Raw genomic sequence first — 16954 nt, forward strand, 5'->3', positions numbered from 1 at the left:
GCTATTTTCTACATTGTAGAATAATAGTGAAGACATCAAAACTATGAAATAGCACATATGTAATCATGTAGTAACCAAAAAATGTTAGACAAATCTAAATATATTTTATATTTGAGATTCTTCAAAGTAGCCACCCTTTGCCTTGATGACAGCTTTGCACACTCTTGGCATTCTCTCAACCACCTTCATGAGGTAGTCACCTGGAATGCATTTCAATTAACAGGTGTGCCTTGTTAAAAATTAATTTGTAGGATTTCTTTCCTTTTAATGTGTTTGAGCCAATCAGCTGTGTTGTGACAAGGTAGGGTTGGTATACAGAAGGTAACCCTATTTGGTAAAAGACCAAGTCCATATTATGGCAAGAACAGCTCAAATACAGTGGCTTGCGAAAGTATTCACCCCCCTTGGCATTTTTCCTATTTTGTTGCCTTACAACCTGGAATTAAAATTGATTTTTGGGGGGATTTGTATCATTTCATTTACACAACATGCCTACCACTTTGAAGATATTAAATATTTATTATTGTGAAACAAACAAGAAATAAGACCAAAAAAAACAGAACACTTGAGCGTGCATAACTATTCTTCACCCCCCCCCCCCCCCCATTTTTGCCCATTCTTCAAGGCAAAACTGCTCCAGCTCCTTCAAGTTGGATGGGTTCCGCTGGTGTACAGCAATCTTTAAGTCATACCACAGATTCTCAATTGGATTGAGGTCTGGGCTTTGACTAGGCCATTCCAAGATATTTAAATGTTTCCCCTTAAACCACTCGAGTGTTGCTTTAGCAGTATGCTTAGAGTCATTGTCCTGCTGGAAGGTGAACCTCCGTCCCAGTCTCAAATTTACATTACATTTACATCATTTAGCAGACGCTCTTATCCAGAGCGACATACAAATTGGTGCATTCAATTTATGATAGCAAGTGGGACAACCACTTTTTTTCTTCTTTTTTTTTATGGGGGGGGGGGGGCGGGTAGAAGGATGACTTTATACTATTCCAGGTATTCTTTAAAGAGGTAGGGTTTCAAGTGTCTCCGGAAAGTGGTCAGTGACTCCGCTGTCCTGGCGTCGTGGGGGACCTTGTTCCACCATTGGGGTGCCAGAGCAGCAAATAGCTTTGACTGGGCTGAACGGGAACTGTGCTTCTGTAGAGGTAGGGGAGCTAGCAGGCCAGAGGTGGATGAACGTAGTGCCCTCGTTTGGGTGTAGGGTCTGATCAGAGCCTGAAGGTAAGGAGGTGCCGTTCCCCTCACAGCTCCGTAGGCAAGCACCATGGTCCTGTAGTAGATGCGAGCCTCAACTGGAAGCCAGTGGAGTGTGCGGAGGAGCGGGGTGACATGAGAGAAAGTGGCTTTAGCAGCGGAAACAGAGGAAGAGAATGTAGAGAGGAGGGAGTGAAAATATGACAGGTCCGCAGGGAGTCTAGTTTTCCTCCATTTCCGCTCGGCTGCCCGGAGCCCTCTTCTGTGAGCTCGCAATGAGTCGTCAAGCCACGGAGCAGGAGGGGAGGACCGAGCCGGCCAGGAGGATAGGGGACATAGAGAGTCAAAGGATGCAGAAAGGGAGGAGAGGAGGGTTGAGGAGACAGAATCAGGAGATCGGAGGGAGAAGGATTTAGCAGAGGGAAGAGATGATAGGATGGAAGAGGAGAGAGTAGCGGGAGAGAGAGAGCGAAGGTTGCGATGGCACATTACCATCTGAGTAGGGGCAGAGTGAGTAGTGTTGGAGGAGAGCGAGAGAGAAAAGGATACAAAGTAGTGGTCGGAGACTTGGAGGGGAGTTGCAGTGAGATTAGTAGAAGAACAGCATCTAGTAAAGATGAGGTCAAGCGTATTGCCTGCCTTGTGAGTAGGTAGAGACGGTGAGAGGGTGAGGTCAAAAGAGGAAAGGAGTGGAAAGAAGGAGGCAGAGAGAAATGAGTCAAAGGCAGACGTAGGGAGGTTAAAGTCACCCAGAACTGTGAGTGGTGAGCCATCCTCAGGAAAGGAACTTTTCAAGGCGTCAAGCTCATTGATGAACTCTCCAAGGGAACCTGGAGGGCGATAAATGACAAGGATGTTAAGCTTGAATGGGCTAGTGACTGTGACAGCATGGAATTCAAATGAGAAGATAGACAGATGGGTCATGGGAAAAAGAGAGAATGTCCACTTGGGAGAGATGAGGATTCCTGTGCCACCGCCGCGCTGACCAGATGCTCTCAGGGTATGCGAGAACACATGGTTAGACGAGGAAAGAGCAGTAGGAGTAGCAGTGTTTTCTGTGGTAATCCATGTTGTAAAGTGGTTATCCCACTGGCTATAGGGTGAACGCACCAATTTGTGAGTCGCTCTGGCTAAGAGCGTCTGCTAAATGACGTTAATGTGCCCTTGAGCAAGGCACTTAACCCTAATTGCTCCTGTAAGTCGCTCTGGTTAAGAGCGTCTGCTAAATGACTAAAATGTAAATGTAAATGTATGTTTCCGTCAGCGCCAAGAAGTCGAGGGACTGGAGGGTAGCATAGGCTGAGATGAACTCTGCCTTGTTGGCCGCAGAACGGCAGTTCCAGAGGCTGCCAGAGACCTGGAACTCCACGTGGGTCGTGCGCGCAGGGACCACCAGATTAGAGTGGCAACAGCCACGTGGTGTGAAGCGTTTGTATGGCCTGTGCAGAGAGGAGAGAACAGGGATAGACAGACAAATAGTTGACAGGCTACAGAGAAAGGCTACAATAATGCAAAGAAGATCGGAATGAAATGAACTAAACATCTGAGAAAGCGAGAGACGGGGGCCTCCCTCACTTATGTTTCACTGAAACACTCAAATATAACTCTCCCAACTTTCACTTTATAAATTATAATTGTTGTAAACTACAGCGGTTCAAAATCTCTGGAAGACTGAAACTGGTTTCCCTCAAGAATTTTCCTGTATTTAGCACTACATCTGTACTTCTCCACAACTTTGTCCCTGACCTGTTTGGAGAGCTCCTTGGTCTTCATGGTGCCGCATGCTTGGTGGTACCCCTTGCTTAGTGGTGTTGCAGACTCTGGGGCCTTTCAGAACGGGTGTATGTACACTGAGATCATGTGACAGATGACACTTTGATTGCACACAGGTGGACTTTATTTAACTAATTATGTGACTTCTGTAGGTAATTGGTTGCACCATATCTTATTTAGGGGCTTCTTAGCAAAAGGGGTGAATACATATGCACGCACCACTTTTCCAGTATTTATTTTTTTGAAACAAGTTGTTTTTTTCATTCCACTTCACCAATTTGGACTATTTTGTGTATGTCCATTACATGAAAGCCAAATAAAAATCCATTTAAATTACAGGTTGTAATCCAACAAAATAGGAAAAACGCCAAGGGGTCGAATACTTTTGCAAGTCACTGTAAGCACATTTCAGTTGACAATGAAAACGTTAAAAATTATGTTTTATTTTTGCTTACACATTTGCAATTTCTACAACCAAAGTTTATGACAAAATACAGAAATTAGGGTTATCAATAAAATGAGCTGTGACCTACAATACTTCCTCCTAGATATCCAGAGACAGAGGAGAGCAAATGGGTGAAACAGTTTAAAAAGTGCAGGCTAAAAAATATTTTAAAATCTTGAAAAATGTCCATTCCAATATTTCTGGGTTACAGAATATGAGCTAAGCAGATGAGTTTGTATATTTGAATATTTTTTTCAGTGTCTCAGTCATTCTCTTGAACAAAAAGGGAGAGACATAACAAATCAGAATTTCAATTAATTTCATTTTACAGATACCTCAGAGACATAGATAAAACTGAGATTTAGTCCTCAAAAAAATGGTGAGCTCTGAACATTTATGAAGTGTGTGTGTGTGTGTATGTGGGTGGGTATTAGGGAGGAGGCAGGGGGTGGAAAATGGAGAACATCTGTCTGTAAAACACCACTCATCAGGTGTTATGTGCAGACCATGACTGAACATAATTTAAATAACTAGTTTATGGAAAATAATGTATCTTAATTCAAATATGTTTTATATGGCACATACAGTTCAGTATCTGACTAGAGAAAAACAAAAACAATCAGAAGTACTGGCAATGCTTCACTTACACAGTACATTCATTTATCTCAGGTCAACCACGTCAAGTTGACTGTCATGATGTATGTCCTTTCATGTGCATGATAGCATTGTGCAACACAATGCATGTACAGTTTTAAGTTAAGAGTTGCCAAAACATTTCCTATCAGCTTTTCTAACCATCAAAGAAGAGATTGAAAGTCAGAGGGCATTCACATGGACTTGTCAATCATCCCTAACCTCCTAGAGGAGGTATTACTGCTGGCAGTGAGGTGCATTGTGGGGAGTAATGTCCCTCAGAGATTCAGCATACAGGTCTATTAAGGCCAAATGAATCTACCAGTTTCCTATTCCGACTCAATTTCTCTCTTTGGATTGACCCTGTCCTTCAAGAAGTAGGAATGTTTTCTACAAATTACAGAAATAATGCATAAAGACAACAGGAGAGTTTCAATCCAACTGCAATAGTCTTCTATCCTGCCATCATAGATTTCATCATCATCTATTTACTCCATTTAATGGAGGGTAATAATAACAAGAATCATATTTTTCATCTTCTTTCTACCATACAGCTATTCATTATCAGCATAACCACATCTTAACACATGTAGAATTGTGTGTTAGTAGTGGTATTTTCTTTAAACCACAAGGAGAGAAAGGAAAAATAAAGGAGGAGAAACAAAGAGGGTACACACCTCCCCTTCCAGCTACTCCTCTATTCCCTACACATCCCCTCTATTTCACCTCTTTCCTCCCCACTACTCTCCTCCAGCACAATTCCTCCCTCTCTCATCCTTAGCCAAGTGCCCCCCTGCTCCTCAGGCAAAGAAGACCACAAAGACGATGAAGAAGACTATGAGGACGAGGAAGATTTTGACCATGAGCCAGCGGTTGGATGAGACAGACTGAAAGTACTTGAGGATCTCTGAGTGTGCCATGTCCACGTTGAGCTGGGTGTCCTCCACGTTGCCATCAATTCTACATGAAAGAGGATGGGAAATGGAAGGTCAATGAGTGTCAGAGGTTTCATTAGCCTGCTTACCACTGCACGCCCTGTCTGATCATAGCTGGATATGTGATCCCAACAAAACAACCATGTTATATCAGGGACAAAGCATCTTAACCAGTGGCTTGATAATCTCTGTCTACCTCACCTCTGCACTGTCTCCTCCTGCTCTTTCACCATGTGGGCCAGCTGCTGGAAGATGGAGCCCAGCTCTACGATGGTGGTCTCTATGTTCTGCATGGTGTCTGAACGGCTCTGGATGTACGAGTCCTATACAAACACACCATAAGAGTGACACCACTTAGCATGAATGACAATTATTAAGCAACAAACAGTATTATTGATTTACACATTAATGCCAATTATTAAGCAACAAACAGTATTATTGATTTATACATGAATGCCAATTATTAAGCAACAAACAGTATTACTGATTTTCTCATGAATCAAGAAACAAGTCTCAGTCAATAAAAATTATTTGTATTGAAAGAGGACAGTCAGTCAAGTGTGCTTTAAATGTCATGGGCTTTGTCACCATCATTATAATGATTCTCATCATCAAGAGGATTGGAGGTAATACCTGTTCATTGACAAGCTGCAGCTGTTGGCTGGCACGGATGTCCATGTCTATTGAGACATCAGCTGTCCTTTTTGAGTCGTCCTGCATTAACAATGAGTTACCTACAAGAGAGAGTAGGGGGGGGGGGGGGGGGGCGAGAGAGAGAGAGTGAGAGAGAGAGATCAAGAGAGGTCAGGTTGTACTATTTAGTGTTTGTTTTGTACTGTGGAGCTGATAAGAGTTTGTCTCACCGAAGTTGCTGGCATGTAGATGGGAGGAGGATGCTGGGGCTTGAGAAAATTGATCTCTTCTACTCTTCTGCTCTTTGAGGTTCTGCAGAGGTTCAACAAATATACATGGAACATCAAATCAGAACTAGTCTGGTCAAAATATTTACTGTGAAAAGATGTGTGTCTGTCTGCCTTACCTCTGTCCTGACCTCCAGCACTGACTTGAAGTCGTTTGACATTGATGCCAGTTTTGACTAGAAGAGAAAAAGGGCAATTATAAAATGAATGCTACATGGAAAAGTTACATGTACTATTCTACATTGGATAAAACCAGTAGACATATCAGAATGTCAGAACAATGGAAGTTACCTGGAGGGAAACAACGATGGTGTTGGAATGTGTCTGTAGATGTTTGCCATTCTGACTCTGTCTGGAGCGCACAAACCCCTGCAGCTGTGCTATCTGTTTATTCAGACTGTTAATGTCCTGGACAAAGAAAAGAAAAACAGACAGTTTGCTTTTACTTTCACATCCCAACAGGCATCTAATAAAGTGTGCCTGAATAGCATTCTGTACATTTAAACGCTGTAGAGTAACAACATAGTATAATGGCTGAATCTACTATATGTCTCTCCTCACCTGTTTAACGATGTAGGTTAACTCCTCAATCTCCACAGCTTTGTCATCAAAGAGGGATTTCCTTTTGGCAACTAGACAAGATAATAGTCAGTGAGTTCCATATCCACCAACACATTGTGGACACATAAAAACTAAAACTTTAAAAAGTTGCTTCCTTACGTATTGTGAGTTTTTCCAGTTTAGCGAAAGTGTTACTCAAGTCCTTCCCAATCCTCCTGTTAAATAGAAAGAAACATAACAAACAGTTCAGTATATGGATACCAATACAGGGCTATACATAAAATGTATCTGTTCTCATAATCATCTATTATTCTCATTCAATAACACAGTGTAATGCTACTAACTTTGCCATGAGGGTAAAGTCACTGTGCTGTCTGATTGCACTGAGGGCTGGCTTGCTGGACTGGACCCCATTCTGCAGAAAACAAAAAGAACAAGGAACATCAATCAACATTGATCAGTGTGCAACTGACAAGCACAACTATTTTGGTGAAGATAGAGAATGTTATGATTCGACAGTTGATGCTAGTTCAGAACATACATAATAATAATAATAATAATAATAATAATAATAATAATAATAAAAAATCAGAAATAATCATCTCTCCATGGTGCTAATCTGTCACATCTATTTTGGTGAAGCTAGTTGATACTAATTCAGAAATACATACATATTATTAAAAGACATATGGTCTCTCCATGTTGCTCATTTGTCTCTGACTCACCTGTCTCCCCTGTAGTGACCTGCAGACTGACTGGAACTCATTGGTGCGGTCCCTGCCCGACATGTTGCTTATGTCCACCAGTGGGGCAGGTGGCGGTGGACTGGGGCCTGTGAGTTGTGGGTCCTGCAGCTGGATCAGCGGTGACTGGGTCTGGGCAGGCCCTAGGTACACGCCTTCCTGGCTGCTCCTAGGACCGTGGCGACGACGCGTGTTCATGGATGCTCAGGAACATCACCTGCTGGAGGAAACACAGTCCCATTTCAGCCGTCTTTGCTTGACTCCAGTAAGAATACTGTTAAAGATCCATTAAAAATACTTGTAGAGCCAAGATGACAAGCTCCTCAAAAACTGTCCCGGGAAGCCCTAGGTCTGAAATGAGACAGTAGCTATTAGGCTGTCAACAAGGAGGTCGTTTCACTTGAGTTCTTGAGGATAGGACAAAAGGATAGGATAGAGCCCCCAGACCAACTGGTGCAAATATATACAGACACTCTGCAAAGAAAGCAAAAGAGACACTTCCTCTTTAACAACTTTCTGGGTTTGAGTGTTGCAATCAATACACTGATAGACTAGTCTACTAGACTCTTCTCGAAGACTGACTTGTTTTCTCTTGTTTACCAAAGGATAAAAGAACAGAGTAGTCAATAAAAAATGTGATAACCAATGTGTGAGGTAAGTAACTGTTAGGTAAAACCGTTTTTCCTTAGCCACCACCAAATCCTGATTCCCAGAAAAAGCATAATGTACTGTGCCCAATTGTAAACATGCTAATAGCTAGAATGACCCATAGCTAAATTCAATCATTACAGTCAGTGGGTTTAATCACAAGTCAACCAAAAAAAGTGTGCTTGCTTAAAAAGATCTACAAAGCCCAGGTCTGCAAAATAGAATAATCCAACAAATCCAGATTACAATTTATTGATTGATTTTTGCTGGTTGAGGTAATTTACTAGCCGTTTATCCACTGAAGGCTGTGAACATGTTTGATTGTTAGTTCATCTGATTGGCCAAACAGTCCAAAACAGTTCAGGCTACTCTCAGAATCCAGTAAAGTATATTATCTAGGACAAGCGGCATCAATGTTTATAAATAATGTTAGACATATGTAGGTGAGTCTAGGTAACTAACTAGCACTAAAATAAGAAGGAATGGTTGTGTGGATTGTGAGTAAACGGCAAATGGCCCAGTTCGTTTCACATGGCCCGGTGCCCCGGGTGGGTGGAAGTTTCACTTAATAACCAATGGAATGGTCTAAAATGTTCCAACCTGCACACCCGGGGCAATCGGGCCATGCAAAACGAACTCGCCCAATATTGTCACAACAAGCCTGATGCTATTAGTAGCTAGCATTCTGGCTTCCAAAGCCTAACGTTTGTTGTAAAACATTGGCACGACAAAAACAGAGTGGATACATGACTAAGCAAGTGTTATCAGGATATATTTTCGAGACATAATCAAGTTTCAAATACCAACAATCTCTTACCGGTAAATAAATACTTTTTTATCTTTCTTATTTGATCACTCCACTGCTTACGAAGAATCCGGGTCCTTCCGCTAAACGCTGACGTCAGCGCCACGTATACGTCCACTTTAGCGCATTACGTTGTAAGGGTGCCCTGTTGGACCAGTCATTCAACATGCATGGTTTATCTGTAGATCCCAAACACATTTGCAGAGAATAGCCCTTATGAGAATTCAGCCTAAACTCATACATGTGAACATCTGCTAACCATGTGTATGTGACCAATACATTTGATTTCAATAATTCTGTACTGGCTTGGATATTTTATTTTCACATTATCAAATGGTGGATGTAACCAGGACCTTTGCTTTGTAGGTTGAATGGCTCAGATCAGTAGTGTGAAATGTCAGTGTGATGATGTTGTCAGTGTATGGACTGGTCACAGGTCATAGAGGTGATTAACACCAGAGAAAAAGGTGGAGAAATAGGGCTTGATCGACATTGCAGCCGACAGCCAATTGACTGGTCTACAAACCACCTTGCATCATAAATAACTACTTACTTTAATTTGTAGATCAGTCTGTCACAATTTACCCACAATGCATCATGTATTTGATGCTCTCGAACACAGCTAGTCTTGAAAATTGACTTGTTCGACATTGCAGACAACTGCCGACAGACTGATCTACAAAGAACCTTGTGTCATAAATAACTACTCATAATTTGATCAGTAAGTCAGTCACAATTTACCCATGAATCATTATACATTACAGTTTTGATCCTCTAGAACAGGGCCATTGACAAAGAAAGAGGGACAGGGAATGGACAGCAGACCAATTACTCCACATATTGAAAAGTAAGAATTTACACATGATACTATCAACAACAACAAAACAGAACAGCAATGACATTTAGTATTTTATTGATAATTGTAGGGTTGTTGTAACAGGTGAGAAGAAGCATATTGTTTACTTTCTTCATTACACTAAATGAAATATTATGGAAAACATTTGTGTAGTTTGTATATACACTACCAGTCAAAAGTTTGGACACACCTACTCATTCAAGGGTTGTTTTTTTATTTTTTGTATATACTTTTTTTGGTTACTACATGATTCCATGTGTTATTTCATAGTTTTGATGTCTTCACTAGTATTCTACAATGTAGAAAATAGCAAAAATAAAGAAAAACCCTTGAATGAGTAGGTGTCCAAACTTGACTGTTACTGTACATTAACATGGAGTTCCACCCAGGTTCTAAACATCAGCCAGTGTGTTCGTGTGCAGTCACAGGTTCTTGATCTTAATGATCAATATGAAATTGAGGCTTTCAGACAGCATCCCTTTTGAATCTGAAATCCTGCCTATAATTCCTTCATACAACAGGCCAGCTCATCCAAAGACCTAATTATGAGGCTTCCTTAAACATTAGCCTAGTATCGCGACCTTTAAGCAAAAGATTGTGTAAAAAATAACTACAAGGTGAGGTCATTTTAAAATCTAGCTTTAAAAGAAACCAAACAAAAAAACAAACAGTTGTAAAAACTTGTATTACTAGTTCAACTAAATGAAAAAAGGTTGATGAAAGCCTGGGATGGCTACCACAGGTGTTAAAGGTTTAATCCCTGTCCATTACATACTGAGGATGAACATCATATTGGTCAATATATTGTGTTGTCATATCAAAAGAAAAGAAAGCTATGGAATGCAGGTTATACATTTCACTAATAACATTGCTGGTGATGTTTTTCCTTTTCTGCAGAACAGACTTTGGGACTTTAACCCAAGGTTTATAGTCATCTAAGTATTCATCAACAAAACATAATTGTTGTCCCAAGCAGCTGTTGTGATGGCGAGAAACCCAAAAGATATCAGTTCCCAAACCTCAAACTGATCAGAACAGCTTGATCATGCTTTCTCTGGATTTTCCAACTCCAATCCATTTCACTGCAAGTAAAACCAAATTCACAGTGAATATATGATCATCAATTATTAAAACAAGGTTGGTTTTAGTAATCACCATAAATACTTGTTTCTTGACTAACCTGGCACTTGCAAGAAGTCCTCGATGAAGCGGATGTAGCTCTGTGCCTGAGAAGGCAGCTCCTCAAAGCACCGCACATCCTCAGTGCTGCAGCACCATCCAGGTAGCGTCTCATACTTCACTGACACCCGCGTCAGCACGTCCATATTGGCTACAGCGGGAGACACAGGGAATAAGATGCGAGCCAGCGTGCAGGGCAAGCCAAATCAAGTGTGTAATGGTAAAGTTAAAGGAGGAACTGTATAAGATAATTCCTCCTAGACAGGGAGAAACTTACCAGGAAAACTGGGAAGGGGCTCGTCATCAACAGTGTAGGCCACACCCACTTTGATTTCTGGCAGCGTGTCGAGGATGTCAAGCTTGGTCAGAGCGATGCTGTCGGAGAGGAACAGTGGTGTCAAACACTTATGGAATAGGTGGACAGCCACTGAACATAGTGGAGGCACACACAAGTACAAGAGACTGTACACTGTGATCCAATAATTACAATGCATACAGTATGGAACACATCCAGAAAGGAGGAAAGACTTACGCTGTGAAGCCGTTGACCATGTGGGCGTATCTGACAAGGATCAGGTCCAGCCAGCCACAGCGGCGCCGCCGGCCCGTTGTCACACCAAACTCCCTCCCTCTGGACTGCAACAAGTTGCCAACCTCCTGTACCACAACCAACACAGCAGTCAGATCTAGGAATCACTATAAACAATGTAAATACGAAGTACTGGAAGAGACAGTTCCTAGACAGTAGGTTTACACCGCTACAAATTCATACTGTATGACGTAAGAACAATTATGCAAAACACAAACCCTATCCACTCACATTGTCCTGCTCAGTGGGGAAAGCGCCAACACCCACCCGGGTGGTGTAAGCCTTGACCACACCATACACCCTCCCCACATGGGACGGGGGCACACCCAGGCCAGTGCACACCCCCCCAGCAGTGCAGTTAGAGGACGTCACAAACGGGTAGGTGCCTGAAAAGGACAAATTATTATTTGATTTCCTTCTAATTATATTCCAATGGCCATCACTAAATAGCAGAGTAGCATAATAATGTACCCCCCTCAACCCCTTCTGTTCTCACCAAAGTCAATATCCAGGAGGGCTGCATTGGCTCCCTCCACCAGAATCTTCTTGCTGGGCCCAGTGAGGGCCTTGTGCATGAAGTACACCCCATCGGTCACAAGGGGGCGCAACCTCTCAGCATACAGCTTGAAAAGAGCGAGAAAAAGAAATCAGTGACCACCCACAGTACAGAGAAACATCTCAGCATCTTAGGTTTTCCAGCTCCCCCTGAAAGACTAACAAGAAATGTTCTGCATGGAATCAGCTCAATTGAGACAGTAATTACCTGTATAGAGAACAGGATCACATTCATTGGGCACAAACAAGAGATAACTGGACTAGCATCCCTGACTGCAATGTGGGCAAGTGATTATGGCTCAGAACAAAGATTTAAACAAATGAAGCAATTTATATACACACACACACATACATTTGATATACACTACCAGTCACACCTACTCATTCAAGGGTTAAGCTTTATTTTTTACTATTTTGTACATTGTAGAATAATAGTCTAGACATCAAAACTATGAAATCAAAATATATTTTGAATTTTTCAAATTGCCTTGACAGCTTTGCACACCCTTGGCATTCTCTCAACCAGCTTCATGAGGTTGTCACCAGGAATGCATTTCAAGTAACAGGTGTGCCTTAAGTTAATTTGTTGATTGTATTTCCTTCTTAATGCATTTGAGCCAATCAGTTGTGTTGTGACAAGGTAGGGAGGGTATACAGAAGATAGCCCTATTTGGTAAAAGACCAAGTCCATATTATGGCAAGAACAGCTCAAATAAGCAAAGAGAAACGACAGTCCATCATTACTTTAAGACATGAAGGTCAGTCAATACGGAACATTTAAAGAACTTTGAAAGTTTCTTCAAGTGCAGTCGCAAAAACCATCAAGCGCTATGATGAAACTGGCTCTCATGAGGACTGCCACAGGAATGGAAGACCCAGAGTTACCTCTGCTGCAGAGGATAAGTTCATTAGAGTTACCAGCCTCAGAAATTGCAGCCCAAATAAATGCTTCAGAGTTCAAGTCACAGACACATCTCAACATCAACTGTTCAGAGGGGACTGTGTGAATCAGGCCTTCATGGTCGAATTGCTGCAAAGAAACCACTACTAAAGGTCACCAATAATAAGAAGAGACCTGCTTGGGCCAAGAAACACAAGCAATGGACATTAGACCAGTGGAAATGTGTCCTTTGGTCTGGAGTCCAAATTGGAGATTTTTGGTTCCAACTGCCATGTTTTTGTGAGACGCGGTGTGGGTGAACGGATTATCTCTGCATGTGTGGTTCCCACCGTAAAGCATGGAGGAGGAAGTGTTATGGTGTGGGGGTACTTTGCTGGTGACACTGTCTGATTTATTTAGAATTCAAGGCACACTGAACCAGCATGGCTACCACAGCATTCTGCAGCGATACGCCATCCCATCTGGTTTGGGCTTAGTGGGACTATCATTTGTTTTTCAACAGGACAATGACCCAACACACCTCCAGGCTGTGCAAGGGCTATTTTACCAAGAAGGAGAGTGATGAGTGCTGCATCAGATGACCTGGCCTCCACAAACCCCACGACCTCAACCCAATTGAGATGGTTTGGGATGAGTCAGATGGCAGAGTGAAGGAAAAGCAGCCAACAAGTGCTCAGCATATGTGGGAACTCCTTCAAGACAGTTGGAAAAGCATTCCAGGTGAAGCTGGTTGAGAGAATGCCAAGAGTGTGCAAAGCTGTCATCAAGTCAAAGGGTGGCTATTTGAAGAATCTCATAAAATATGTTTTGATCTGTTTAACACTTTTTTGGTTCCTACATGATTCCATGTGTTATTTCATAGTTTTGATGTCTTCACTATTATTCTACAATGTAGAAAATAGTTTTAAAAAATAAAGAAAAACCCTGGAATGAGTAGGTGTGTCCAAACTTTTGACTGGTACTGTATATTAGGACTTTAAAGCAGTATTCTTTTCACCTTAAGTTGTTGCAGCTCACTGTCAATGTCAACATTGAGGTTGGGGTACATAGTAAGGAAATGCTCTGCCAACACACGGAACCTGTGGATGAAGAAAAGGACATCAGCTATCAATCAACATCAATGACTTTAATGATCAATAATAAAGTTAAGGATCGAAAGCATATTTCAGTTAACATGCATTCTTAAAAAACACAATTTTGGTACCAACTTCTCCTCAAAGACAGTAAAATCAGACACAAGGTCACAGACTCTCAGTCCATTGCGAGCAGCTTTGGAAGAATAGGCAGGTCCAATGCCCTTTTTGGTGGTTCCCAAACTGGAAAACAAAAAACAGAGAGTGGACATTCAGGAATGCCACAGCTAAAATTAAACACTGCCTTGGCAGTAGCCCTAAAAAGGCTACCATGACTTCAATTTTTGTTGTTGTTGCTGCATTCAATTTCACCATATTGTGAAATGAGGAACAGGGTGTTGTCTTCATAAAGATTCTCATAGATAAGCACTCCTACTCAGACGCTTCATGAACACGGACCCAGAGTCACCATCACTTCCTCATACAATAAAACCTACGCACTTCTTTCCTGCCTGTTGCTGTCTCTGTTGTTCCTGGATCCCATCAACAGCTTGGTGGAAGTTGAACACTAAGAGCAGATATGGCAAAAAAATAGAAAAACATAAATTCATAGAATTGCAAGACACTAAACCATAGATTTGTAAAACATACAACCGAGTCTTACCAATGTGTGCACGGTCAGATATCTTTAACCGCTTCTCCCATCCTTGCAGTCCTGGACAAAGACAAATAGCAGGTCAAGTGTTATCAGTAGAATCCACTTCATCGTCCTTTACCCTTTTATCGCCATCATATTTCCTGCAAGCCTCTTCTATTGCCAATAATCACCTTTGCCTTTCTGCAGGTTCTTTTCAGCCTCCTCGAAGAGACCAGGCAGGTGTATCACAACCCCGTTCCCTGTGGATGAGCAGTTCAGTTATGGATGATTTGAATAGGAAACCAAACCAGTGAAAGCAGCATTGAGGCTGGAGTGAGAGGGTCAACCCACCAATAAATGAGACAGCCTTCTTGTTGAGCACTCCACTGGGCAGCAAGTGGAAGTCATACTCCACAGAGTCCACCACCACTGTGTGGCCTGCGTTGTTGCCTCCCTGAAAGAGACATTTACATAAACACCAAGAGAAGGAGCAGCAAGGGAGCCCAGCCTGCAGTGGTGTAGTGGAGGGTAAAAAAAAATGTTGCACCACCTTTTGAGGAAAAATGCATTTAAAGTACAGGGAGCATTCATTTGTTTTACTGCGACCAGTGATCAGAGTTGATTAACTTTTTTTTTTTTACTACATCACTGAACACAGGCAAATTATTTTAATAAGTAACTACCAGTTAACTGGTAGAGCTTTGTTTCAACAATTATAAAACTCCAGTTTAGTACAAAATACGGACACGTGTTTGTGTAGTTCACAGGAGACAAAGGTTTATCACTCACCAGCAACGTTCTAATGCCTTGGGCTTCTCTGTGCTGCACTGAACTGAACTGCAAGCAGCCACTGACATTATCCAACTTGACTGCACATAGGGCATTGATCACAAGTTCAAAACTAGTCGAAAGAAACCAATGTAGGCAGTATTTTACCAGGGAGGCCGACAAAGGAAATCTAGCTAACTGCAATTGTTAGCTAGCTACATAACTCATTTGTTGTTGGTGGTCGTTACCAGCTACCACTAGATAGCATGCTTAACTAGCTTGCCATACTAACGTTAGCTAGTCTGTAGGCTCGCATGATAAGTTACTAAATAGCTAGCTAGTAAGCCAATTCCCGAAATATTTTATACACTAGTTAGTATTGGTTTTGCTTAGGCCTAGCCAACGCAGCCGAACAGCTGGCGTACTTTTGTTAAGTTCAAAATGCCTTGTTGGTTTGCTAGCTATTTAGCGTAGCTACGTACCTGACACCTGCATACTATGTCCGCGTCCATGGCTAGCAGGTCAACCACTTTCCCCTTTCCCTCGTCTCCCCATTGCGCACCGAGGACCACGGTTACTTTATTCCGAGGTTCCTTCGGAATCCGCAGGGACTCGACCTGTCCACTCTCCCGAGGTCGCTTGAAAGCTGGCTCTCCGTTCAAGGAGGCCGTTTCTTGGCCATTACACATTGTGCTATCTGCTGCCATGCTGCTGTGTGCTTTTCTTAAATTCCGGAAGTACAAATAGCGGGAAACGAGGTTGCCAGGGGGTGCTGACATTTCTTGCCTAACCCGCCCACAAGCCCTGGAAACTAGCCCTTTTTCTCGCAGCAAGAGAGGAGTTGACACATTAAACCCAATAAACCCTTTTTCCATAACATAATACAGATAATTAAGAATGAATATCTACTTAACGACGTAATGATCCAAATTCGTTTTTCCATCAAAATAATACTTATTGCGAGCTAGCGTGACGTAATACATTAATTTGAATATGTTGCAAGAGAAAATATTATTCACCCTTATTAAACTCACCAGATAATTTTCCATCAATGGAAGTCGATTTAACTCGTTTGAATGCTATGATTATAAATAGATCCCTTTTGGCATGTACGTAACTAAATCCGATTTAGAGGTACAATTGCTTTTGTTGTCCAATAGCCTGCAGGAATAGGCTACTGAGGATGGGGCCTTAATTTCAATCACTGAACAAATATTAATAATATGGATATGAACTGAATATTCTTGAAAACATAAGCCAGTTTATTTTTTATTTTTTTACCTGTAGCCTAATCTTACTGATTTTTACCGTAAATCTAATGCGTTCTAACAACAGCTGGCAATTGCGATATAGCTGTGACCATGATCACAATTGATAACTTCCAATTGTATTAACTAAACAAACATGACCATTAATAATTGCATAATAGCACAAGGCTACAACAACAATATACTGAAGTTATAGGCTATTTATTGAATCCGTTTGCCAGCTCCACAAGTGGCACAAATTGATTTGCAATGACTCCAGAGATATCATAATTTCAACATATGTATTATATCAAATGGTAGGCTACAGTAGCCTACAATGGCATAGAAATGAATAGGCTACTTGTAGGCCAACATATGCACATGTACCATTCTCCACATTTAATGTCAGTTTCATTGTGGACTTTTCCCCATAACAGAAGCATGCGAGGGAGTTCAATAGATTCCATTTCAAATGTCCATTTG

At 41.7% G+C, this 16954-nt stretch overlaps 2 protein-coding genes across 3 annotated transcripts; both read right to left on the reverse strand.

The window, feature by feature from the left end:
* Nucleotides 1-3399: 3399 nt before the first annotated feature.
* Nucleotides 3400-8770, reverse strand: LOC311099610 (syntaxin-5-like). Of its 2 annotated transcripts, none has more exons than XM_084140329.1 (11): nt 8679-8770; nt 7196-7433; nt 6815-6885; nt 6630-6685; nt 6471-6541; nt 6201-6317; nt 6029-6085; nt 5853-5934; nt 5623-5723; nt 5191-5312; nt 3400-5014 (listed from the first exon to the last, which is right to left on the reverse strand). In XM_084140329.1, the coding sequence occupies exons 2-11, from the start codon at nt 7409-7411 to the stop codon at nt 4855-4857; spliced, it is 1053 nt and encodes a 350-aa protein (XP_083996455.1). In that variant the 5' UTR covers nt 7412-7433; nt 8679-8770; the 3' UTR covers nt 3400-4854. The 2 variants fall into 2 exon arrangements, with proteins under 2 accessions (XP_083996455.1, XP_083996456.1); XM_084140330.1 differs by having other exon boundaries at nt 7196-7430; nt 8679-8748.
* Nucleotides 8771-9562: 792 nt separating this feature from the next.
* On the reverse strand, nt 9563-15959 carry LOC311099603 (adenylosuccinate synthetase isozyme 2-like). Its single transcript, XM_084140315.1, has 13 exons — nt 15707-15959; nt 14808-14910; nt 14648-14716; nt 14484-14534; nt 14321-14387; nt 13955-14062; nt 13744-13825; nt 11787-11913; nt 11522-11676; nt 11234-11358; nt 10979-11076; nt 10703-10852; nt 9563-10604 (listed from the first exon to the last, which is right to left on the reverse strand). The coding sequence occupies exons 1-13, from the start codon at nt 15929-15931 to the stop codon at nt 10552-10554; spliced, it is 1413 nt and encodes a 470-aa protein (XP_083996441.1). The 5' UTR covers nt 15932-15959; the 3' UTR covers nt 9563-10551.
* Nucleotides 15960-16954: the final 995 nt, after the last annotated feature.

This window comes from Coregonus lavaretus, assembly GCF_964263955.1.
Source record: "Coregonus lavaretus genome assembly, chromosome: 24".
NCBI classification, from domain to species: domain Eukaryota; kingdom Metazoa; phylum Chordata; class Actinopteri; order Salmoniformes; family Salmonidae; genus Coregonus; species Coregonus lavaretus.